Raw genomic sequence first — 25240 nt, 5'->3', positions numbered from 1 at the left:
ATCTCTCTCATTAAAATGTGCCAGTTAGCCTCAAACTAGCACACAGGTTGATGAAAAGTCCCATCTTTTGGCATTGATGGCAATCCTAGGAAATCCTTAATATGTAAGAAACAGGATGATAGAAGAGCTACCCTCCCCTATACTATTGTCTACTGTTTGAGTGGAATCGTTGTTGTGAAGCTGAAATATCATATGGGCAAGAAACAATCAAGCTTTTGGAATTGTTTAAAACCCCTGAATCGTTTCAGTTGGAAAAGACCTCTGAGATCAAGACCAACTTTCAACCTAAGGCCACCATGGCCATTAAACCATGTCCACACATTTCTTGAACACCTTCAAGGATGGTGACTCAACTGCCTCCTTGGGCAGCCTGTTCCAATGCCTGACCACTCTTGCAGGAAAGGTTTAAACATTTTTTTCCTAGTATTCATCCTAAACCTCTCCTGGCACAAATTCAGGCCATTTCTTCTCATCCTATCACCTAATACTAGGGAGAGGAGACCAAACCCTACCTCACTGCAACCTCCTTTCAGGTAGTTGTAGAGAGCAATGAGGTCTCCCACAGCCTCCTCTCTTCAGACTAAACAATCCCCGTTCTGTCAGACTCTCCTCATAAGACTTGTTCTCTAGATTTTCCTTGTAGGAAGATATTTCAGATGCTTTGATTGCTCTTTGTCTTCATGTCACCTTACTGACTCTTTCCTTGGCAGGCTCCCTGTATGATGACAGAACAATACCTGCAGAAAAACGAGACGATGCTGTACTGCCAGGCCAGGTCTACACATATGTGTGGGATGTCACAGAAGAAGTTGGCCCAAGAGAAGCTGACCTGCCTTGCCTTACTTATGCATATTATTCTCATGAGAACATGGTAATGGATTTTAACTCTGGTCTGATTGGAGCACTGCTTATTTGTAAGAAAGGTAATGAAGTGCTTTAAGACTGCTCTGAGGTGATAGAGGTTAATTTCTTAGTAAAGTTAGGCTTGTATGATAATGAGGGAAAATAAATTATTTTCCTTTTCACACCCTTACATGCAGAGTACAGTACATACTTCTCAACATCTTTCTTCAAGAATGGGTGAGGTTTTTAATGCCAGAGTTCATGCATATCCATCCTTTGATTATGGGATGGACAGAAAAGGTCATCCCTGGGCTGCCCAGGGAGGTGGTGGAGTCACCATCCCTGGAGGTGTTCAAGAAGAGACTGGATGAGGCACTTGGTGCCATGGTCTAGTTGACTGGCTAGGGCTGGGTGCTAGGTTGGCCTGGATGATCTTGGAGGTCTCTTCCAACCTGTTTGATTCTATGATCAACAGATGCATTTGACTGCTCTGGTTGCATTTTCAGTTGATTTATTGATACATATATGGTCTCAATTCTTGTCTTTGAATAAATGTATTTTGATGCTTTGTTCAATATCACAGTATCACCAAGGTTGGAAGAGACCTCACAGATCATCAAGTCCAACCCTTTACCACAGAGCTCAAGGCTAGACCATGGCACCAAGTGCCACGTCCAATCCTGCCTTGAACAGCTCCAGGGACGGTGACTCCACCACCTCCCCGGGCAGCCCATTCCAGTGTCCAATGACTCTCTCAGTGAAGAACTTTCTCCTCACCTCCAGCCTAAATTTCCCCTGGCATAGCTTGAGGCTGTGTCCTCTTGTTCTGGTGCTGGCCACCTGAGAGAAGAGAGCAACCTCCTCCTGGTTACAACCTCCACTCAGGTAGTTGTAGACAGCAATAAGGTCTCCCCTGAGCCTCCTCTTCTCCAGGCTAAACAATCCCAGCTCCCTCAGCCTCTCCTCGTAGGGCTGTGCTCAAGGCCTCTCACCAGCCTCGTCGCCCTTCTCTGGACACGCTCAAATAGTTCAGCCTTTTCAGAGAATAAGGCAGGGAATAATTGTTTTACCCATGCCTTTTAAAGGCTATCCAATCAAGAGCTTGTAGCACTTCTCCTTCTGTAATGAGGGCTTGAAACTGCAGAGCAGTATGTCTTTTGCTATGCATTTGAAAACAAGACCAAATTTGAATAGCTTCTGAGTTTTCAGAATTGCCTTGCATGTGATCAGGGACTTGAGACTGTAGCAGTTTGAGCCACTGAATTTTGTCTCAGCTAGTACAAACTGGTGTGTTGTAGGGCTTGTAAATAACTGCTGGGTGCATACTGCTGATTTGGGGGAAGTTTGGGACTGCATGCCACTCTCTTGGTCCTTTAAATCTTACAGTCTCACTGAAAGGATTGGGAAAAAATGAGAGTTTATCTTGATCCTCCTTCCCTGTAGTTTGAGTCACACAATTTAGATAGACTGCAGGCTGCATGGACTTGGACTTTGAAGCTTTCCTGGGGGTAAACTAAGACTGGTTCAGTGTGGGTTGTACAAGAGCACTCCTGGTAGGTCTCTATTTAATTGCAGAGCACACTCTTAGGAATGGCATTAATATTAATCAAGTTCCTCATGAAAATTTTTGAGTATTAGTGCTTTTAGTTCTGTCTAGGACTTGTTTTCTGAATTCTGGAGGGGTTTCTTTCTACCTGTGTTCATGTCTGCGTTTTATGGCATACTGGTGGAGTTAATGTGGACAAACACTTTGTTTGCTTTCCTTCCTTCTCAGGCTTCTCTAATTCATGCATATATTGTGGGCCTGAGCTGAATAGGAGTTTGGGATGGGTTGTTTTGACCACAGCCTTCAAGACAATTTGAGCATATGTGTCTAGCTAGAGCAAAGACCAATGGCTAAGTAATCACATTTTAAAGACTTTGGAGCAGATTTTCTTTGCCTGGGCACTGCAGGTAATAGGTGTGCAATAGGTCTATGGATTTGGTCTCACTAGTATGAATTGAAGTTTCTTCATAGCAGCTTATGTGGAGTTACATTTTGGACTTGTGGCTACATAGTGTTGATAACACACTCATGTTTTACCTGTTGCTGAACAGTGCTTGCACAATGTTAAGCCTTTCTCTTTTTCCTGCTCACACATCTCCAGTTTAGTAGGCTAGGGGTGAGTCACAGGCTGGGGAGGGGACACAGCTGGACAGATGAACCAAATTGGCCAAAGGATATTTCCTACCATGTAGTGTTGTTCTCAGCAATGAAAACTGGAGGTAGAGGGAAAAGAGGCATGGGAGGAATGAGAGGTGTTGACATCCAAGGCAAGTGTTCCCATCAGTCTGCTTGTGGGAGATGAAGGGTGATTGTTTTCATGTTGCTTGGGTAGATTCCCCCCTTCCCCCTTTCCTTTACCTATTGATCTACAGGTTTTATCACCTTTGTTCTTCCTGTTCTTTCCCTTCTGCTACTTGAATTAGGGAGGCACTGAAATGGCTCTGTGTGTTCTTGGCTGCTGGTTGGGGCCAACCCAACCCAGTTTTACACAGTAACAGCACCATGCAGGGTAAAACCTGTGGAGGTTATAAAAAGTGGACTTTTAAGTTAAAGCATTAATAAATGTTCTTGGGGTGACAGGTAAATTCTTCAGTTCATCTAAGTCTTCTATTGTGTGGGAGAACAGGAGTAGCCTCTCATAAATAAAAAGGATTACAGTGAAGATAACTGCTTCCACTGCCACCAAGTAGTGATTAACTGGCTCCCAAATTTTTAGTTCCTGCAGTTCAGAAAGACATCTATTTTAGTCCTGGGTTATATGTTGAAAGTAGCAAATAGAGCTTGGTGAGCAATCTACAGAAAGAAACAGTAAAATCATAGAATTGCAGAATCACCTTGTTGGAAGAGAACTTAATATCATAGAGTCCAACCATAACCTAACATCTCCCTGTACACAACTCTTAAACCATGTCCCTAAGCACCTCATCCAAATGTCTTGTGAACACCTCCATGAATGGTGACTCCACCACTTCTCTGAGCAGCCTTTTCCAGTGCCCAATGGCCCTTTTGCTGAAGAAAAATGTCCTGATATCTAATCTAAAGCTCCTCTGGTGCAAGCTGAGGCCATACCATCACACCAGTTCTGTGAGGCACATCCAGAATTCATTTTCCTTGCCGATGGAAGTCACACCTGTATCACAAACTCAACCAGATCGTTTCTGATAACCCATCTGACTCAACAGGATTTGTCAAAGTCTTTTGTATGTTAAGCTTGTTTGGGTTTATGCTTTTTAAAGGAGCTGATGACCTCAGTGTGGGGTTGGAAAAGACAATGTTCACACTGCAGATGATTCTGCCAAAAGCACTTTCAGAAATATTGATGATAATAATAAAATGTGCATTCGTAAGAGTCTTATTTTAGCCAGGTGAAGCAAGCTCCTTAAATACACATTAATGCCACTACATTGATGTGAAAAATGCTTTCTTTAGGCTTCAAATTAAGACCTGCTGTTTCTTCTTCACAGGAAGCCTAAATGAGGATGGGTCACAGAAACTTTTTGACAAGGAGTATGTACTGATGTTTGGTGTGTTTGATGAAAACAAGAGCTGGCAAAAATCAGCATCACTCAAGTACACAATTAATGGCTATACTGATGGAATGTTACCAGGTACTGGTCAGGTTTATGTGAAATGAAATTAACTGAAAATGGAATTAACTGATGAGGACTGAAGACCTCTATTGGCTTTTTATGCAAGAGTACAGGAATGTGGAGGAATAGGATACAGCCTTTTTTAGGACGTGTCTGTGAACATGTAAATTCTAGAAGAGAAGTTGTGCTGCTGGGAGGAAGCCATATTGCTGATAAGAGCAACAAGATTGCTTCTAAGAAGAACTCTACTCAAAGAATGAGATTACTAAGTTTAAAAAAAGAAAGAGAAAAGAAATCAAAAATCTCTCCAGTTTTTCACTCAGCTGATGAGGAAAGCCTAATGTGGTTAAGTGAACAGGTGAAGAACTTGTGGAAAGTCAGTTACCATTACGTTAGACTTAAGGCAGGTGATAATGGGGATACTCTGTTGTTAGTGTTTCCCCCTTGTTCTCTTAAGGAACTATTTTCTTAACCATAGAACAAATAAAAAAGTCCATCTTAGGTGAGGTTTTTCAAACGAATCTTGAACAGGGTAGCTACTGACTTGCCCCCCCCTCTCCTTGCCCCCCCCCTCTCCTTGCCCCCCCCCTCTCCTTGCCCCCCCCCCTCTCCTTGCCCCCCCCCTCTCCTTGCCCCCCCCCTCTCCTTGCCCCCCCCCTCTCCTTGCCCCCCCCTCTCCTTGCCCCCCCCCTCTCCTTGCCCCCCCCCCTCCTTGCCCCCCCCTCCTTGCCCCCCCCTCCTTGCCCCCCCCTCCTTGCCCCCCCCTCCTTGCCCCCCCCCTCCTTGCCCCCCCCTCCTTGCCCCCCCCCCTCCTTGCCCCCCCCCCCTCCTTGCCCCCCCCCCCTTCCCCCCCCTCCTTGCCCCCCCCCCTCCTTGCCCCCCCTCCATCTTTCTTCCTCTCTCTCTTTCCCTCCCACCTCCTTTTCCCAAACAAGGACATCATTCCAAAGGAAGCTACTGATTTTCTTCATTCCACAGCTCGCTACAAGTCAGGTTGTAAGATTCAAATGCCTGTCTTCCACTGACATACAGGATTTTGCTGTCCATTCTGAAAGTTCTCCTTGTTGCAAACACAGGAGTCAGAGGCTGTTCTTTTAAATATTATGAGCCAAGATTCACTTCAGACCTAGTGTGTGCGGGGAGCACGCAAGATTTGCCTGTGTTCTGAACTCTCATCTCATTTCTCTTTCAGATTTAGAGGCTTGTGCATATGACAACATCAGCTGGCATTTGATAGGGATGAGTTCCAAGCCAGAAATTTTCTCCATTCATGTCAATGGCCAGTCCATGGAGCAAAGACAACGCCGGGTCTCTGCTGTTAACCTGGTGGGAGGATCGTCAGCCACAGTAAACATGACAGTGACTGAGGAAGGAAGGTGGCTGATATCATCTCTGGTTCAAAAGCACCTGCAAGGCAAGGAAACATCTATTTATCAGGCAACTGTAGAGCTGTCCCCCTGTTTATGCCTTAAATGGCTTGTACTGTTACTGATTTTCAGGTGGTTGTCATTTCACTAAGAAACCACTGGAGAACAGGTCGTTCTGCTGCAATGGGAAGTGCACCAAGAACTAGAAGGCATTTTTATCTGCAGCTTTACTGCTCTGTGCAGATCAGAGAGAAACAGTGGGTCAGGACTCCAGCGTCTAAGTCTGTGAGCTGTTTGATAAGCACCATTTTGAGTAGGGAACCAGATGTTTCCTGAGAAACTGAGCACTTCCAGTTACAGGTCACTCAGCCTGATGAAAATGTTTGCTTTTCACCATCTGAAAGCGGGTCTCTCTCAGCAGTGGTCAGCATTCTGTTTAAACAAGTGAAAGAGATGTCTCTCTTATGAGAGCTGGAAGACATACAGCAGAGGAAAGAGTCTTCTCTCTGTTCACCTGATGTTTTCAAACCAGGCTAGTTGTCCCAGTTTAGGGCCACAAGATACCCGGGACTGGAGGACAGGAATGACACTTACTCCTTTTGGAGAGTAAGAATGAAGATACTGATTGGAAGTTCAAAGGGAGATTCTATTTATAGGTGCATATATGCAAAAGGCAATCAGGTAGAATGAATGCATCCACAGGCTAGGCCAATTTGAAGCAGGGTAGAGTGTTTTGGTGAGAAAAAGTAGATTATAGGCTGTGAAAGGCAAACAATGGTGATGTCTACTGCCCTCAGAGTCTCACAAAGGAGTTTGGGAAGGAGAAATGAAAACATTAGATAACACTCTTGCCATTTTCACTCACTCTGCCTTGGGCTTTGACTGAGCTGCATCTCCCTAACCTCACCTTCCACTCACCTTTGTTTCATAACCTCTTGGCTGAACCTCTATTCTTCCTTGGGACTGGGGTAAGGTTGAGAGGGGCAGGGGGAAGGTGCAGGGGTGGTTGAGAGCCCCTCCTGGGGACTCAGGTTTCTGGGAGGGGAGTTGTGCTTCTGTATCACCTTTTACCTTGTATATTTCTGTCTATAACTGTATATACTGTAAATATCTGCTTGTATATTGTGCTGCTGTAAATAAATAGCTTCATTTATGTTCCCAGAGCTGGCTGAGTCTAGTCTGGGTAACTTCTAAAGTGTGGGGAGGTAGGGAACTCCCAAACCATCACAGGTCTACAGGACTAAAACCTTCTAGAATCCTCTGCCTCTTCCACCCTCAGCAGGCCTGAGAATAGGCCAAAACTGCCCTCCTCAGCTTAGGCCCACAAGGCTTGAGCAGGGCACATGACACAGCTGAAAATTCCCTGCCAGCCAGAAGCCCTCTCCCCACACGAACCATGAGGTAAGTAGAGATGTGCACTCTGCCCAGAGAGAAGTGAAGGGACTGTGATGGTTTGGGAGTTACCTGCCCCGCTACACACTTAAGGAAATCAGCCAGACTAGGCTCAGATGGCTGGAAATTAAAGAATGAAGCCATAATTACAGCCTAGCTCAATATACAAACATAAATATACAAACATATATCGTTGTATACAAATTAAAAGTAACACAAACACAATAACCCTCCCAGAAACAATCCAAGTCCCCAGGAAGGCTCCTGACCCAAACCCCCTTCCCTCCTTTCAGAAATAAAATAACCAGATCAGCCCATGTACATCTCAGGTGATGAATCTGGAGATCTGAGGTGAGATGTCAAAAAAGAAGATGGCAAGGAGGTTAGAGGAAAAAAGGTCTAGGTGGATTAGGGAGTTAAAGGCAGAATCATCCGGAAAGCAGACTGCCAGGAAGAAGGCACAGCTGAGGAGCATGAGTGTGTGAAGTGCCCATCTTAGCTATAGTTTGACTAGTTGTGTTCCTCAGCAGAAGAATGGTGATCTAGGACATATGTTGGTTTTTCTTCTTTCTTTTCACAGTGAAGGATTTAATTTCTCTCAGTAAAATATTTCAGTTAGTCTTAAACCAGCATAGGGAGGAGAAGAGAGCAATATCGGCCAGGCACTGCCTTATAAGCTATGATACTGAAAGTGGAATAAAATAACAGTATTGCAATATCCTGGGATGACCAGGTCCATCCCATGGGACAGGACTTGGCCTCTGTAGTTTTCCTAAGGGAAACCTGGGACCCCTCAAACTACCACACTAGTTGAGAGAACTCTGTGTCCTGTTTGATTAATATGGGTTCCTTGGAAGAGTCCCAGCCTATGTGCACTGTACTTGGATGCGACCTTTTCAAGCCTGAAAAAAGGGCAGATTATGTGAGCCAAAGCTTTCTGGCAGCCTTGGCTAAAGAGATGAGAAATGCAGTTAAAGTATGAAGTGTTCATGGCATGGAAAGTCACTGTGGTACTGCTTCTTCTCCATTAGCTGGAATGCATGGCTACCTGACTGTGAGAGACTGCGGGGACAAGGAGGTGAAGAAGAGTCGCCTCTCCTACAGAGAACGCCTTATGGTCAAAAACTGGGAATACTTCATTGCTGCAGAAGAAATTACCTGGGATTATGCCCCAAATATTCCAAATAGCCTCGACAGGTAAAATAATACTTTGTTGACATAGCATGGAATGTTAATGTGAAATCACATAGTAATTCAAGTTGGAGAAGACCTCTGAGGGTCTGAATGCAAAGCTGGATCAAACTGAGCTTTCACAGCCTCCAAGAATGGTCACTGGGTACCCTTGCAAATAGAGAAGTCTTTACTCATATCCAGTCAGACTTTCTCATGTTGCAGTTTGTGCCCACTGTATCTCATCTCTTTATTCTGTTACCTTAAGAAGAATCTGGTTCTGTGTTCTGTGCAATCTCCTGTCTGGTAGTTGAAGGTAAAAATAGGATGTTGCCTTAGTCATGTCTTTGCAGAACTGAAGAAAACAGAGATTTTGCTTTTGTGTCATGTGCTGTAGCTCTCTAATCACTGTGGTGGCCCTCTACTAGAATCTCACCTGTGTGTCAATTACTTCCTCTGCTGAGGAGGTCAAAAGTGGACACTTTGTTTTGCCTTTAACAGAGAGCCCCAAATACAAAGATGATTTAGGCAATGCCCTAAGCAGCATACAAGCCTACTTGCTCATGTACTTTTCCATATAAATTCTGCTGAAATAAACAATCCTTAAGGGTAAGAGGAAGGGAGAGAGGGAATATTTCTGGAGAATAAAACTCTATAGAAGTTTGAATAATAAAGTGTTTAAAGAATGGAGAAAAGAGAGGTCACTCTATAAATGTCTTCTGCATTTGACCAATAGAGATACAGTGAAAGTTTTGGGGCCCTCACTAGACAAGAAAGACATTGAGTTGCTACTGGAGCATGTCTAAAGAAGGGCAAGGAAGCTGGTGAAGGGCCTGGAGCACAAGCATTGTGAAGAACAGTTGAGGGAACTGGGATTGTTTATCCTGGAGTAAAGGTGGCTGAGAGGAGACCTTATCATTCTCTACAACTACTTGAAAGGAGGTTGTAGTGAGGTGGGTGTTAGTCTCTTCTCTCAAGTAACAAGTAATAGGATGAGAAGAGGTGGCTTCAGATTGCACCAGGGGAGGTTCAGGTTGGATCTTAAGGTTCTCTTCCAAACAGAACAATTTTATGACTCTGACTCCCCACTACTGGCATGCAGGTGACTTTACAAGCTGAAGTTCAGAAAAAACATTAAGGGTTTAAACAGAACATGGCAAATTCCTGTATGTGCTTATAGTTTCACATACCTCTCAAGAATATAGTGTTCACACAACTCTTCAAGTATTCCTTCTTTGGTATGATTTGCTTCCATTCTTACTTGGACTGCACGGAGCAAACTTTTCTATCTTTCCCTACTATTTGCATTGCATTACTTAACCACCTCAGTGCTCAGATCTTTCCATCTTGGTTTAAAGTTCCATGTATCCCTGTTCAGTAACCCCTTTTGAACCCCTCACATCCTCAGACTGGATGTGAGGAGGAAGTTCTTCACCATGAGAGTGGTGAGTGCCTGGAATGGGTTGCCCAGGGAGGTGTTTAAGGCCAGGCTGGATGGGGCTCTGGCCAGCCTGATCTAAGGTAGGGTGTCCCTGCCCATGGCAGGGGGGTTGGAACTAGATGATCCTCGTGGTCCCTTCCAACCCTGACTGATTCTATGATTCTCTATAGTCACCAGCTGGCACTCTAGTGAAACTGAGCCTTGTTTCAAGATCAGAGCAGCAAATCTTTTTAACCATTAGGACCCTGACTGATTCTATGATTCTAAGCACACAACACCAAGACAAATGTCCTGGTCCGTGTTATTTCCCAGTATTTACCCTAGTTTTGCTCTCTACATCAACAATTCTAATGTTTTCAAACTTGAGGGTAACCCTACTTACTCTAAAGTGCTTTACTGGGGTTAAGGTTGTCTTTTCCTGTCTTGCTTAGAGTCTTTGCTGCTATAAGCTATTTTTCTTCAGTGCTCAACTATGCCTTTGTAAAAGGAGAAGAATTATTTCTGCATTCTTGTCTTGAAAATGTAGCTGCTGCTGTGCTTTGTTCTGTTCTTGCATGTATGTGTTATTAAACTAAACTGAGTGGTCATGCATGATACTGTAATACAAATAAAGTTCTACATTTCCTTTTCCCTAATTTACATTAGAATTTGGAGTGAAGACTACTAGGTCAGTTTAGAGTTTGGATTTTACTTTTTTCATGCAGTGTGATTACTGCCAGTTGCTTGAGTACCAATCCTGTATTCTAATAGATGTCACTATTCAAGTTTTGGTGATGATTTGTCTTTTCCTTTGTTTTTAAGACACTATAAAGCACAGCATTTGGACAACTTCTCAAATCTCATAGGTAAAAAGTATAAAAAGGCTGTTTTTAGGCAATACACCGATGCCAGCTTCACTAAACGTCTGGAAAATCCTCGTCCCAGGGAAACTGGAATCTTGGGCCCTATTATCAGAGCTCAACTCAATGACAAAGTTAAAGTAAGTAACATAAATTCAGAGGTTATTTATACTCTAGAATAAGCTTATGTTGGGTAAAGGTACAAAAAAAAAAATCATATTTTAGCTCTTTTTCCACCCCAAAAATTATGCTGTTGCAAATACTGGCCCTGTTGAAAGATACCAACATGAATTTCAGTTTGTCAGCTTTCCCTGCATAGTTTCCATGATTGTGCATTATTTTACAACAGAAATACACTTGACTCACATTTTTGGAGAAATATATTTATACATGGACAGTGGTGCAAAACTGAAAAAAGCTAAATCCAGGTGGACTTCTGGAGGATTTGAATGTGAGGCCAAAATTCATGAGCCACTCATCCCTTGCATTACTGTTTTTTCTCTGGCTGTTTGAGACAGTGGCATTCAGTTTTCAAAGTTAAATGTTCTTTCATGGACTTGTGGAATGAAACTGCAAAACCAAGTGCAAAGTCGTGCACTTGGATAGGGCAATCCAATGTACAAATACAGGTTTGACATAGAATAGATGGAGAGCAGTCCTGAGGAAAGAAGGACTTAGGGGTGATGAGAAGCTCAGCATGAGACAGCAATGTGTGCTTGCAGGACACTAAGCCAACAGAATTGTTGGCTTCATCAAAAGAAGCATAGCCAGTAGGCTGCGGGAGGTGTTTCTCCTCCTGTAATCTACTCTGCTCATAAGGCTCCACCGGGAGCACTGTGTCCAGGAAGGGAGGCCCCAACACGAGAAGGACATGGAACTGTTAGAGCAAGACCAGAGGAGGGCCTTGAAGATGGTTAGAGTGCTGAAGCACCTCTCCTGTGAAGACAAGTTGAGAGAATTGTGGTTGTTCAGTCAGAAGAAGAGAAGGTTCCAAGGCGACCTTATAGCATCCTTCCAGTGTTTGAAGGGGGCCTGCAAGATAGCAGGAGAGAAGCTTTTTACAAAGGCATGTAGTGACAGGATAAAAGTTAATGTGCTTCAAACTGGAAGAAGCCGGGTATAGATTAGACATTAGGAAGAAATTCTTCACCACAAGAGTGGTGAGGTATTGGAACAGGTTGCCCAGAAAAATTGTGACGGCGTCACCCTGGAAGTGTTCAAAGCCAGGTTAGATGGAGCATTGATCAACCTGATCTAGTAGTAGGTGTCCCTACCTATGGCAGTGGGTTGGATCTAGATGGTCTTTAAAGACCCTTCCAATCCAAAACGTGTTATGATTCTATGATTTGCATTGCAAGCTTGTGCTGCTGTCACATCCAGTAGTTTTTCTGTTTTCAATTAGTGAGGCATCACAAACTTGCATTACCTTTAACTGCCAGTATGACTCTCTGATTCTGAAGTTGACTTCATGTTTCACTTCCTTTTTTCCCCCCCTCTGGTTTAATGAACAATAGGCAGGGCATTTTGCCCTTTTTTTTTTTACATCTCTGTTTAAATTTGCTTTCTCCTATATTGGAGGTTCTTAAGAACTTTAGTCAATAAACTTCATATTCCTGGTGGCTGGGTGTGGCTAGTAACTGGAAGAACACATGTTCTTTTAGATTTTCCAAAGACCAGATGTAAGAAGCTGAACTTCACTCAATGTTCTCTATAAAAACTAGCAGCAGGACACCAAGAACATTTAGACTGTGGGTTTATATCATCACACAATATTTAAGACATCTCTTTGCCTTTCTGGCTCCCCCCAGACTGAAACCAAGCAAATTCTACTGTTGTTGAATACTTGAAATTGTCACTGAGTATTTGAAATTTGATGAATACTAAATTAATTCCCTTTTTTCAATTTGGCTATCAATGTAGATTGTGTTCAAAAATAAGGCCAGTCGACCCTACAGCATTTACTTCCATGGTGTGACCCTCTCAAAGAATGCAGAAGGAGCTGATTATCCTCTGGATCCCAAAAGTAAGACATCTGTGAATTACATTTTGAAGGACAGGCTCTGACTGGGAATGTGCATGACCAGAACACCTCCATTCTACACTCTGCTCTGATCGTATCTGGGACCTACTTTAAACAAACTTCCTTTGGAAATTTTAGTCTGTGACCCAAATAGAATCACAGAATCAAGCAGGTTGGAAGAGACCTCCAACATCATGCAGTCCAACCTAGCACCCAGCCCTATCCAGTCAACTAGACCATGGCATTAAGTGCCTCATCCAGGCTTTTCTTGAACACCTCCAGGGATGGTGACTCCACCACCTCCCTGGGCAGCCCATTCCAATGCCAATCACTCTCTCTGCCAACAACTTCCTCCTGACATCCAGCCTGTACTTCCCCCAGCACAACTTGAGACTGTGTCCCCTTGTTCTATTGCTGGTTGCCTGGCAGAGGAGACCAACCCCCACCTGGCTACAGCCTCCCTTCTGGTAGTTGTAGACAGCAATGAGGTCTCCCCTGAGCCTTCTCTCCTCCAGGCTAAACAACCTCAGTCTCTCCTCATAGGCTTTGTGTTCCAGCCTTCTCACCAGCTTTGTTGCCCTTCTTTGGACATGTTCCAGCACCTCAACGTCTCTCTTGAATTGAAGGGCCCAGAACTGGACACAGTACTCAAGGTGTGGCCTGACCAGAGTTGAGTACAGGGGAAGAATGTCCTCCCTTATCCTTCTAGCCACACTGTTCCTGATGCAGGCCAGGATGCCATTGGCTCTCCTGGCCTCTGTTGTATTTTAGAAAAACCCAAGGTATTGTCTGCAAAGCATGGACAAACACCTTTTTTTTTTGGTATGTCTTAGTTTACCTATTCTTGTTTGTGATTTTAGAGAGAGATCAAAATTCATGATGAACATCAGTTACCTCATTAGAGGTGGCTTGAAATGGCCTAACTGCAACACCAATTTCATTAAAAGGTGCAGCCTGATGTTATATAAATGTTTGGAGTATTGTGCCCAGTTCTGAGCTCCCCAGTTCAAGAGGGACAGGGAAATAGTAGAGAAAGTCCAGTGGAGGTCTATGAGGCTGATGAAGGTACTGGAATATCTGTCTTATGAGGAAAGAGTGAGAGACCTGGAGTGTTTAGCCTGGAGAAGAGAAGGCTGAGAGGGGATTTTATTATTGTTTACAAATATCTCAAGGGTGAGTGTCAAGGACACAGGACTGGTCTCTTCACACTGGTGTCCTGTGGTAGGATGAGGGGCAGTGGGTACAAACTGAAACACAGGAAGTTCCACTTCAACATCAAGAGAAGTTTCTTTGCTGTGAGAGTGCTGGAGCACTAGAACAGGCTGCCCAGAGGGGTGTGGAGTCTCCTTCTCTGTAGACTTTCAGCACCCACCTGGACATGTTCCTGTGTGGCCAGCCCTAGGTGAGCCTGTTCTGTCAGGGAGTTTGGACTCAATTATCTTCAGAGATCCCTTCCAACCCTTGCCATTCTACTGTTCTATGATCCGTCTTTAAGTTTATCATTGCTGTTCTCCTTTATTTTTCCTTAGGCAATAACACCCAGAGTAGAGGAGTTGAACCAGGGATGACATACACTTATGAATGGAAAATTGCCAAGACAGACCAACCTGCCACACAGGACGCACAATGTATTACAAGGCTCTACCATAGTGCTGTAGATGTTGAGAGAGATATAGCATCTGGACTGGTTGGCCCTCTTCTGATTTGTAAAAGTGAAGCACTGACACAGAAGGGTGTACAGGTAACAGGTTTGGCAACTTCTGAGAGATCCATTTTGCTCAAATAATACCACTTCGTCTACAGTGAGTTTGGTTTTGCTTCCCTTGAGAGAACTGTCTTCTTAGAGTGCAATTAAACCAGTAGGCTTCTGCAGAAATGACTTGAAGAAAGTCTTCTCTCTGCAGCAGTAGTGGGATTGTATTCTGGTTTTCTTTGCAAGAGCAGCATTTTAACAAAAAATAAAGTCTGTTTCTAGATTTGATTACTGACTTCTGTGCTACTATTACACCATAGCACTGTAAAGACATTCAGATCTGGATTTGTTCCTTTCTGTAACAGATATAAATCAACAGGATCTGGCAATCCACACAGGGTAGTGGTTTAGCAGTAGTGATGGGATTGCAAGCTCAAGGTGAGCAGTTGGACTTGATGATCTCAAAGGTCTCTTCCCATCCTGAACATTTTAATGATTCTGTTCTAATCTTAGGCATCGCTGAAACCAGAGCAACTCAAAAAGCATGGCATTGTTCTGGGAGAGCGATTCTCTCTGCCATCTGTTAAAATCTTGCTTGGCAAAGACTTGAGCATTACTTGATGAGGAAAAAAGTGTCAAAAGCTTGTGCATATGAAAAAACTTGTCAGAAGCTTGTGCTTAGGTCCATTTAAAGAGAGACCGATTGCATACTATCTGCATATCGGCAGTGCTAATGACTTGCTTAGTGCTTCACCGCAGGTTGGTTGCAGTATTAGGATTGTCACCTTGAAGTCTTGCACCCTTACTGCCTTTCACTTGTGTCACACTTGTCACAACCCTGGTGGAGCTCATATTGCTTGTTTAATAAGAAAATACAGTCCTTAGTACATATCTCTGCTAGTAGAATTTAACTGCTGTGCTGATTGTCTTTCAGAAAAAGGCAGATGGGGAGCAGCAGGCAATGTTTGCTGTGTTTGATGAAAACAAGAGCTGGTACATAGAGGATAACATCAGGGCCTACTGCAGCAACCCTGCCAGTGTTAAAAGGGATGATCCCAAGTTCTACAACTCAAACATAATGCACAGTGAGTGAGATGTCAAGTTCAATATTATGAGAGCTCTTGTGAACTTTAAATATTCAGTGATTGCTTGTTCTCAGATGTAGTGTAATCAGGCAGTTCTCTAGAGTCACTGAACTTCTAACTATGCCAGGTGGCACTGTACAGAAATGTGCAATATTTCAGGGACCAGGCTGATGCTGCACCCTGGAGAAAAGGCAAGGGTTACTTAACTTTGACGCAGCACCCTGCTGCCGAAGAGATGCTATTTTCAGGGCTGAAATCTGTGAACCTGCAATCTGTGAATATTAGGGTGGAGAGGGAGATAAGGAAGGAAAATGCAACCAAAGTGCTGGTTCTTAACTCACTGTTGCTGTGTACTTTTTTCACCTTGTTCTTTACCTGTGAAAAATTGATGATCTCTGTCTTTTGGTCTTCTTCCACGTACTCCCACTGCTGTCTAAGGTTTCCCATGTGTCAAATGATCCAGACATTTCTCCCCCACTAACTGTCTTCTTATGTGACTGAGCTACTCTTGTGGTCAACAGGCAAGCAGTACATGAACAGAGTGCATTTTCAGTAACAAATTCTGCAGCTCACTGAAAAGTAATGAAAATATTTTTAACATTTAGGTAGTAGAAGAGGTATAAGTGCTAGTCCAGATGAGTGCGCTGACATCAAAGGACAGAAGTCTTGCAGTGAAAATACTGAGCCAACATTTATTTTGCTTTCCTTTTAGCAATAAATGGCTACGTGTCTGACAGCAGCGAAATCCTTGGCTTTTGCCAAGATCACGTAGTTCAGTGGCACTTCTCCAGTGTTGGCACTCATGATGAGATTGTCTCTGTTCGCCTTTCTGGGCACTCTTTTCTGTATCAAGGGAAATATGAAGATGTGTTGAACCTTTTCCCTATGAGTGGAGAATCGGTCACAGTGGAAATGGACAATGCTGGTAAGTGGTAAAACTATAATGTTTGACAGTTCTCCCATCTTCTTTGTTTTTTAATCTCCAGCCCACAGGAACATACCTAAATAGAAAATAAAGCTTTTCAGATAAACACAGTGCTAGAAAGTCTTGAATCACTCCCTGGTGTAGCTGATGTCTGTGGAGTTTTACTGGTTACACAAAGTTAATCTGCACTATCCTGAGGCTCTCAGTTTGTGTTTCTCTTGGTGGGCTAATTGTTTGGAGGCTTTTTTTCCACTTCACAATTAGTATTTGGGTTAGCAATGCCCATTTTAAGGCAATTCTAAGATTGTCCTTGGAAATAATTCAGTATCAGCTTCGCTATGTGGTGCCCAACTCTGCCACACACTTGTCTAACCTGAGTTAGCTAGCCAACACTGTCCTGTTATGCTAGCCACCATTGGACAAAATGGCTAGACCTCATCTTAGATTTGTTGTCATTTGGCAGTAGTAAAGCCTGCCTGAATGAATTGGATTGCATGTTCACCAGGATAGATTTCAGTGTCTAGCTAGGATTAGCACCATATCTTGAAAAGGTGGCACTAGAACCCATGTAGTCCACACTTAGAAAATTGCTTGCAAGAGATTGTTTCTCATTGGCTAACAGTGTTTAGTGAGCATCCTAAAATCCCCCAAAGTTTAGGTATCCTTATCCTATTTAAAAATACCAGGTTTTTTGTTTCATCTTTTACCTGTTTGAATAATTAATTATTCATATTCTCAAAGCTTCTTTTTGGTCATGGCATAGCATCAAGACCCTGTAAGTTAAAAACGGGTTGTGTATTAAGTCTGTTTTATTATTCAAGACTAAGGAAATCATTAAATCTCTTTCAGCCTTTATGGAAACCTCCCCAGTAACAAAGTTGTGCTTCTGTGTGATTTTGGTATGCAGTCTGTTTTTTCTGTTTGTTTTCTTCTGTAGGTTTGTTAGAGATTCTTCTACAGACCTGTTGTTACAATCAGGAAAACTATGCTGGTCACTTCAAGCTCTGATGAATATAGAATATTTTTATGTGACTCTTTAAATTAAAAAACAAACAAACTGTTTTGCCTAAGATCTGTTAATTCTATCTATTCTGTAGTTTCTGCTACTTCCAAAAGCAAGCTGCAACAAGCAACAAACTTTATTTGATGCTGTTTAGGCAAATAGATTGTGGTTTGTTTTTAGCAGAGCCTAGTTTCAAATGGAGAAATTATCTTCTGACTGGGATTTGGAGGAACTATTAAAACCTTTGAAGTAATCTAGGATGCCTCAGATTGGCAACTTAAATGTTTGGTGTCCATTTTGGAAATTCAAATGATTCTTAAAGATTATTTTTATGCATTCAAAAGCTTTTAAAATGCTATGTTTGTTTGTCAGCATTACCTCAGAATGCTCTCTCTGTGTGGCAGTGCATACAGCACTAAGGACAGGAAAACAAGGAAAACTTTATCCCAAAGATCCCAATCCAGATCTAAACATAAGAGCCTTTATATTGTTTCTTTCTTTTTGATATCCCTCTTTTTAATAGGTTATGTTTGAACTCAGGTCCTAGGTACATACAGCTTAATCTGTAGAGAATACCTCCAGCTCTTAAATGTGTTTATTTACAAGTGCTATTATTTATTTCCTTTTATTAATTATTTTTCATTACAGTGAGGATTATCACTCTGCTATAGCAGGTCCTGTAGAAACAAACCCAGCAGCTTGTCCTGACCACCCAATGCCCACTCTTGTAACTACTGCATATTACAGAGTCACTGTTATTTCAATTTCAGGTACTTGGCTTTTAGCCTCCTGGGGTACCCCAGAGATGAGTTATGGCATGAGGCTGAGATTCAGAGATGCCAGATGTGAATATGAAGAAGATTACACATTTGATGTTATGGATTTAACTCCCACCAAGACTGATAGAAAGGTTGTTACCATCTCATCTGAAGAAGCTGTGGAAGAAGAAAGAGAAGAAGATAGGGAAGATTTGGATTATCAGGATTACTTGGCATCTTCTTACAACATCCGAAGCTTGAGGAAGGCAACAGATGTTGAAGAAAAACAAAACCTTACAGCACTGGCCTGGGAACAGTATGATGGCACTGATGGCATGAGCTCTGAGGTGGCAGCTGGCTCAGATGTGATAGCTAGAAATAGTAGCAAATCTGCAGACACCTCGAAGTTCTCAAAAACTCCTATCACTCCTCTCCCCCAAATTGGAGCTGCAATACTGCAGCCAAATCACACATCAGTCACAGCAGAAGAGGACTTATTTTTAGCTGCCGCAAGAGATGGAAAGGGTGACTTGATATTAGAGAATAGAAACCAAAGCAATTATGAAATAAATCACTGTAACACGTCTGCAGATGAACACTTGCTGAGCAGTGGGGAAAGCCAAATGAATATTGCAGAAGAGCTTCCAATTGATGGGCAGGACAATATTGTTTTTTCAGAAGAGCATGGAGAGGAAAGCACAGGAACTGCCACCATTAGCAGTGAAAGGAAAAGGCGAAGCTCACTGGCCATGAAGTTTTACTCTGTCCAGAAGATGACTGCCCTTCTAAATCATGTAAGGAATAAAAACGTTTCATCTTCTGACATAAGCAGTGCACCTCATTCTTTGGAGCATGCAGAGAACACATCCAATACAGACATGGTGGAAAGTGGCCAGCCTCCAAATGATTATGTCGATGAACTAGAAGAGGAGGAAACCCAGATGGAGAATTCCTCGCGTCCAGTTAATGTGACACATGATTTGGACCTCCTCACAGGAGATGGATCAAATGCATCCAGCCTTTCTGAACCCAAGCTATCCAAAAACAAACAAACAGGCACTTTTTCATTAGAGAATAGATTAGGAAATATAAGCCCTTACTCCAACCCTGCACTAGCGAAGAATCTACTAGAAGCACCATTGCCCAGGGCTGGGAAATACTCATCTAAAATGACATCTGATGAATGGAATTTGGTGTCTGCAAAAGAGAGTCTGCCATTAGAGGCAAATTTAGGTAAATCTGTTAGTGGTAAGTTAAATCATCATGGTGGAAATGGTACAGCACTCATAAATAAGAAGCAAATGAGGAAGTATGAAGAGTTCCCGTATCTAATGGGACAAGAACAGAAAGCGAGCCACATACACCCAGCTATGAAAGGAGAGGAGAGGAGCAAGAATGATACTTCAAGTGCATCTGGATCCTTCATCAAGATCCGAAGGAAAAAAACCCAATATCCAGAAATGACTCACTTGCTGAGCCCAAGGAGTAAAAAACCCCAAAACATCACCAATTCTATGGCAGCCTTTGGCCACACCTTGTTTCCACGTGAGACCAACCACACAACACTGTCATGTTGCCCTAACACCACAGGGGCACTCAGTGAGGCCAAACACACAGTGGATCTGAGTAGAGTCAGGGATAGAGAGTCACTAAATTACACACTCACCCCACGGCAGTTTAAGCCATCGATAACAATTGGCCTTCCCCAAGAAAATGGAGACTATGAATATGTCACAGAAGGATTTTACAATGAGGAAACATCAGGTAGTGAATACGAATACAATTATGTCACCTTCTTTGATCCATACTTGACAGACCCAAAAGTGAACACCAATGAACAACGTAACCCAGACAATATTGCTGAACATTACCTGCGTAGCAAAGGGAATGAGAGGAGATATTTTATTGCAGCTAAAGAAGTCTGCTGGAACTATGCAGGATATAAAAAAAGGTTTGGCTAAATAATTTGCTTTCATTTTGAATAGAGTTTTGATGCATGCTAGCAGAATGTTGATTCACATGCAGAATCATAGAATGTTAGGGGTTGGAAGGGACCTGCAGAGCTCATCCAGTTCAACCTCTGCAAATCAGGAGCACTTAGGGCAGATCAAACAGGAACGTGTCCAGGTAGGTTTTGAAGATGTCTAGAGAAGGAGATCTGCCCCCTCTGAGCAGCCTGTTCCAGTGCTCTGTGATCCTCAGAGTAAGACTTTTTTTTTTTCTCATGTTGAGATGGAATTTCCTGTGGTTGAGTTTACATCCATTGGTCCTAATCCTATCAGTACATATCACTAAAGAGAGACTGGCTTCATCCTTGTGACAGAAGACATTGACAAGGCCTCCTCTCTTCTGCAAACTAGGCAGTCCCAGGTATCACAGTATCACAGTATCATCAGGGTTGGAAAAGACCTCACAGATCATCAAGTCCAACCCTGTATTTCCTTGTAAGAGAGATGCTCCAGTCCCTTCATCATCCTTGTAGCCTTCTGTTGGACTCTTTCCAGTAATTTCCTGTCCTTCTTGAACTAGGGAGCCCAGAACTGTGCACAGTATTCCAGATGTGGTCTAACTAATACTGAGTAGTGGGAAAGGAGAACCTCCCTATGCCTCCTGGACACATTGGTCTTAAAGCACCCAAGTATACTATTTGCCTTCTTGGGGCACACTGCTGTCCCATGGATAATTTATTATTGGCCAGAACTCCAAGGTCCTCTGTGGAGCAACCTCCATCAGGTCAACCTCTAACATGTACTGGTGCATGGTGTTATTCCTCCCCAGGTGCAGGACTCTACACTTATCCTTGTTGAACTTCAGTAGGTTCATCTTTGCACACCTGTTCAGTGTGTCCAAATCTCACTGAATGGCAGTGTGGCCTTCTGGTGTGTCAGCCACTCCTGCCAGTTTTGTAACATCAGCAGATTTGCTGAGGGTGCCCTCCATCTCTTCATCCAAGTCATTGATGAATATGTTGAACAAGACTGGACCCAGCACTGACTCCTGGGAAACACCACTAGCTACACACCTCCAGCTGGACTCTCTACCATTGGTCATGACCCTCTGGATTCTATTGTTTAGCCAATTCTCAATCCATCTTACTGTCCACTCTTTGAAACCACACTTTCTGAACTTTTGCATGAGAGAGACAGTGTCAAAAGCCTCACTAAAGTCAAGCAAGACAACAGCCACTGCCCTCTCTGATAAATGTAGAAGCATCTGTAATGAACAATGTCATTTCCAGCATTTCAGCTGCAGAACCCTAAGAATTCTCAGTGGGAGGATGTAGACCTCCCTAAAATACCATAGAGATTACTGTTATCAAGACCAACACTTTTTTTCTTTGACCTCCTTTTGTAGACTTATTAGAAACACTCTTTAAAACAGAATCATAGAATGCCTTATGTTGAAGGGACCTTAAAGATCATCAAGTTCCAGTGGCCCAGCCATGGTCAGGAACACCTCCTACTACACCAGGTTGCTCAAACCCTCATCCATCCTGGTCTTAGATATTTCCAAAGGTGAGGCATCCACAATGTCTCTTGTCAGCCTGTTCCAGAGCCTCACCACTCTCATAGCAAAGAACTTAAAGGTATAAAATCCACTCTAAAAAGTCGAGGGGAATTCCCAGTTACTTTTTTTTTATATTTGAATGACCTGCTTTACAACTCCTTCCTTGTCTTCATGGGTTCTGTAGCAGTCAACTATGACATGAATTTCTGTTAGCTTTCCAGGAACTGTACATGTGTGAGATGGTGGCCTCACTACGCTCTCACCTAAGATCTGTTTATTATCATAGAATCATAGAATCATAGAATCAACCAGGTTGGAAGAGACCTCCAAGATCATCCAGTCCAACCTAGCAGCAGCCCTGTCCAGTCAAATAGACCATGGCACTAAGTGCCTCATCCAGTCTTCTCTTGAACACCTCCAGGGATGGTGCCTCCACCACCTCCCTGGGCAGCCCATTCCAATGCCAATCACTCTCTCTGGGAAGAACTTCCTCCTAACATCCAGCCTATACTTCCCCCGACACAACTTGAGACTGTGTCCTCTTGTTCTGCTGCTGGTTGCCTGGAAGAAGAGATCAACCTCACCTGGCTACAACCTCCCTTCAGGTAGTTGTAGACAGCAATGAGGTCACCCCTGAGCCTCCTCCAGGCTGAACAACCCCAGCTCCTTCAGCCTCTCTTCACAGCACTGTATTCCAGGCCTCTCACCAGCTTTGTCACCCTTCTCTGGGCATGCTAAAGGTAAAAAATAGGTAAATAGAGCTCAAGTGGGCTTGGTTTTTTTTTTAGTTTGGAGATTTTCAGTGAAAGCTGACCAAGTCTTTCAAGGATTTCATATACAACTGTAGAACCAGAATTGCTTAAATGTTGTAGGTTGTGATTTTCAGAACCATCTGAGTTTTGTTTGTGCATTTGTTCTTTATATTCAACCATCTTCCTGCTGTGTGAGTTCTCAGATTTCATCACAGCCACGATTTCTGATTCACTGTGCACATTCTTATCTGGACACTTCCTTTCAGTACAATCATGACTGACAGTACCTGTAAAGATGGCACCACGTACAAGGTGATTTTCCAGAGCTATACAGACAGTACCTTTACGACCCTTCAGGATGAATATGAATATGGAGAACACCTTGGCATCCTGGGACCAGTTATCAGGGCTGAAGTGGATGATGTTATACTGGTAAGTCAGTGTCTTGAATGTCTGTACAGGATGAGATTTTTTTATGGTGATCTCACAATGTGACATAGAATGGGTCTAAAAATATCACAAGTTTTAAAAAGATGATGATGGCAAACCAGTTTTCCAAGCCAGAAGTTGCAGTGTGGACACAGAAGCTTTCAAACACATCCCTCTTCTCTCTCCTATCCACAGTAAATTCACTTCCCTGTTTTTGTTTTCTTTCTAAATGATGGCTTATCAGGCTTGTGTAAAATGAGATTTAAATTTAACATTAAAAGATACTAAATTTTTTAAACCAGGATTGCACTGAAAGTAGGGCATTTTATAAGCAAGTGAGCTTCTTAGTGTCTTCAGAATAAAGTTTAGGCTGGATGTTAGGAGGAAGTTCTTCCCAGAGAGAGTGATTTCCCATTGGAATGGGCTGCCCAGGGAGGTGGTGGAGGCACCGTCCCTGGAGGTGTTCAAGAAAAGCCTGGCTGAGGCACTTAGTGCCATGGTCTATTTGACTGGCTAGGGCTGGATGCTAGGTTGGACTGGATGATCTTGGAGGTCTCTTCCAACCTGGTTGATTCTATGATTCTAATGAAAACATACTACCATTATCACCAAGGATAGAGTTGTTCTCCATCCTTGTTGTCTGTATTAGAACAAAACTATTCATAGCAAAAGTTTTCAGAGGAAAATACACCTTTGGGGAGAATATATATCCTCATCTTGAATAGAATCATAGAATCAACCAGGTTAGAAAAGACCTCCAAGATCATCCAGGCCAACCTAGCACCCAGCCCTATCCACTCAACTAGACCATGGCACTAAGTGCCTCATCCAGGCTTTTCTTGAAGACCCCCAGGGACGGTGACTCCACCACCTCCCTGGGCAGCCCATTCCAATGGGAAATCACTCTCTCTGGGAAGAACTTCCTCCTAACATCCAGCCTAGACCTACCCTGGCACAACTGCACACTGTGTCCCCTTGTTCTATTGCTGGTTGCCTGGGAGAAGAGGCCACCCCCAACCTGACTACAATGTCCCTTCAGGTAGTTGTAGACAGTAATAAGATCACCCCTGAGCCTCCTCTTCTCCAGGCTAAACACCCCCAGCTCCCTCAGCCTCTCCTCATAGGATTTGTGCTCCAGGCCCCTCACCAGCTTTGTTGCCCTTCTCTGGACATGTTCCAGCACCTCAACATCCTTCTTGAATTGAGGGGCCCAGAACTGGACACAGTACTCAAGATGTGGCCTGACCAGTGCTGAGTATAGGGGCAGAATAACCTCCCTCATCCTACTGGCCACACTGTTCCTGATGCAGGCCAGGATGCCATTGGTTCTCTTGGCCACCTGGGCACACTGCTGCCTCATCTTCAGCTACTATCTACCAGGACCCCCAGGTCCCTTTCTGCCTGGCTGCTTTCCTGCCACTCAGTCTCAGCTTATAGCGCTGCTTGGGGTTGTTGTGGCCAAAGTGCAGAACCCTGCACTTGGCCTTGTTAAATCTCATCCCACTGGCCTCTGCCCACCCATCCAGCCTGTAAGCACATAGCTGTAGAGTTTCCCTTCTCTCATTCCTGCGTCTTGGTGTGGGTGTGGTGACCTTGGTTTAGGCTTGAATTTTCTGAACAAAATCTATTTATTTTGTCTGTTTGTTTGTTTTGTTGTTGGTCAGTTGGTTTTGTTTGGGTTTTTTAGGTTCATTTTAAGAACCTGGCATCCAGACCTTATACTCTTCATGCTCATGGACTCTTCTATGAAAAATCCTCTGAGGGAAGCATTTATGATGATGAATCTACTTCTTGGTTTAAGGAAGATGAAGCAGTTCAGCCAAATAACAGCTACATATATGTGTGGTACGCAAACAGGCGATCGGGACCTGTGCAGCCAGGTGCAGCTTGTCGGTCCTGGATCTACTACTCTGATCTAAACCTGGTAAGATGTCAAACCAAAACAGAAGTTGTAGTGTTGCTGGGGCTGATGACAGACTCACAGAAACACTTATGTTGGAAGAGACCATTAGCCATCATCTAGACCACCTCTTGCAACTCAAGCAGGCTGTCCATGTCCACTCAGGTTTCAAGTATCTTCAAGCGATGTTACTCTAAGGCTGCAGAAATGTAAGCTGCAGAATACATTTAGGGTACCTGTTCTTTCTTTTATGCTCAATATTCCCATCTGACATTTAATCTTTTAGTTAAAAGAGGGTGTAAGATGTTGAACAATTCAAATTTGCTAACTTTTTGGTAGACTGAGCAGAGGAAATTAAAGATAGAAAGCAACGGCAATTCTGGCCTCTGCTTTAAGGTTTTATGGCCCGGTACATTGCTAAAGAGTGCTGTGGGTTTTTTTGACATCTTTTGGGAAATCCACTTTTACATCTAATATGAG

At 43.3% G+C, this 25240-nt stretch overlaps 1 protein-coding gene across 1 annotated transcript in view; it reads left to right on the top strand.

The window, feature by feature from the left end:
* Nucleotides 1-25240, top strand: part of F5 (coagulation factor V) — a 51023-nt gene that overhangs the window by 9188 nt on the left and 16595 nt on the right. Inside the window, exons 4-15 of the mRNA XM_064143236.1 lie at nt 711-923; nt 4354-4497; nt 5672-5893; nt 8270-8435; nt 10651-10828; nt 12609-12711; nt 14238-14449; nt 15336-15486; nt 16199-16411; nt 18185-20123; nt 22698-22863; nt 24548-24784. Of these exons, the coding sequence (XP_063999306.1) occupies nt 711-923; nt 4354-4497; nt 5672-5893; nt 8270-8435; nt 10651-10828; nt 12609-12711; nt 14238-14449; nt 15336-15486; nt 16199-16411; nt 18185-20123; nt 22698-22863; nt 24548-24784 (3944 nt within the window). The remainder of the gene's footprint in view (nt 1-710; nt 924-4353; nt 4498-5671; nt 5894-8269; nt 8436-10650; nt 10829-12608; nt 12712-14237; nt 14450-15335; nt 15487-16198; nt 16412-18184; nt 20124-22697; nt 22864-24547; nt 24785-25240) is intronic.

Source organism: Pogoniulus pusillus, chromosome 5, assembly GCF_015220805.1.
Source record: "Pogoniulus pusillus isolate bPogPus1 chromosome 5, bPogPus1.pri, whole genome shotgun sequence".
Classification (NCBI taxonomy): Eukaryota; Metazoa; Chordata; class Aves; order Piciformes; family Lybiidae; genus Pogoniulus; species Pogoniulus pusillus.
Note: the sequence above shows the minus strand (reverse complement) of the source record. Positions and strands in the feature narration are given on the sequence as shown.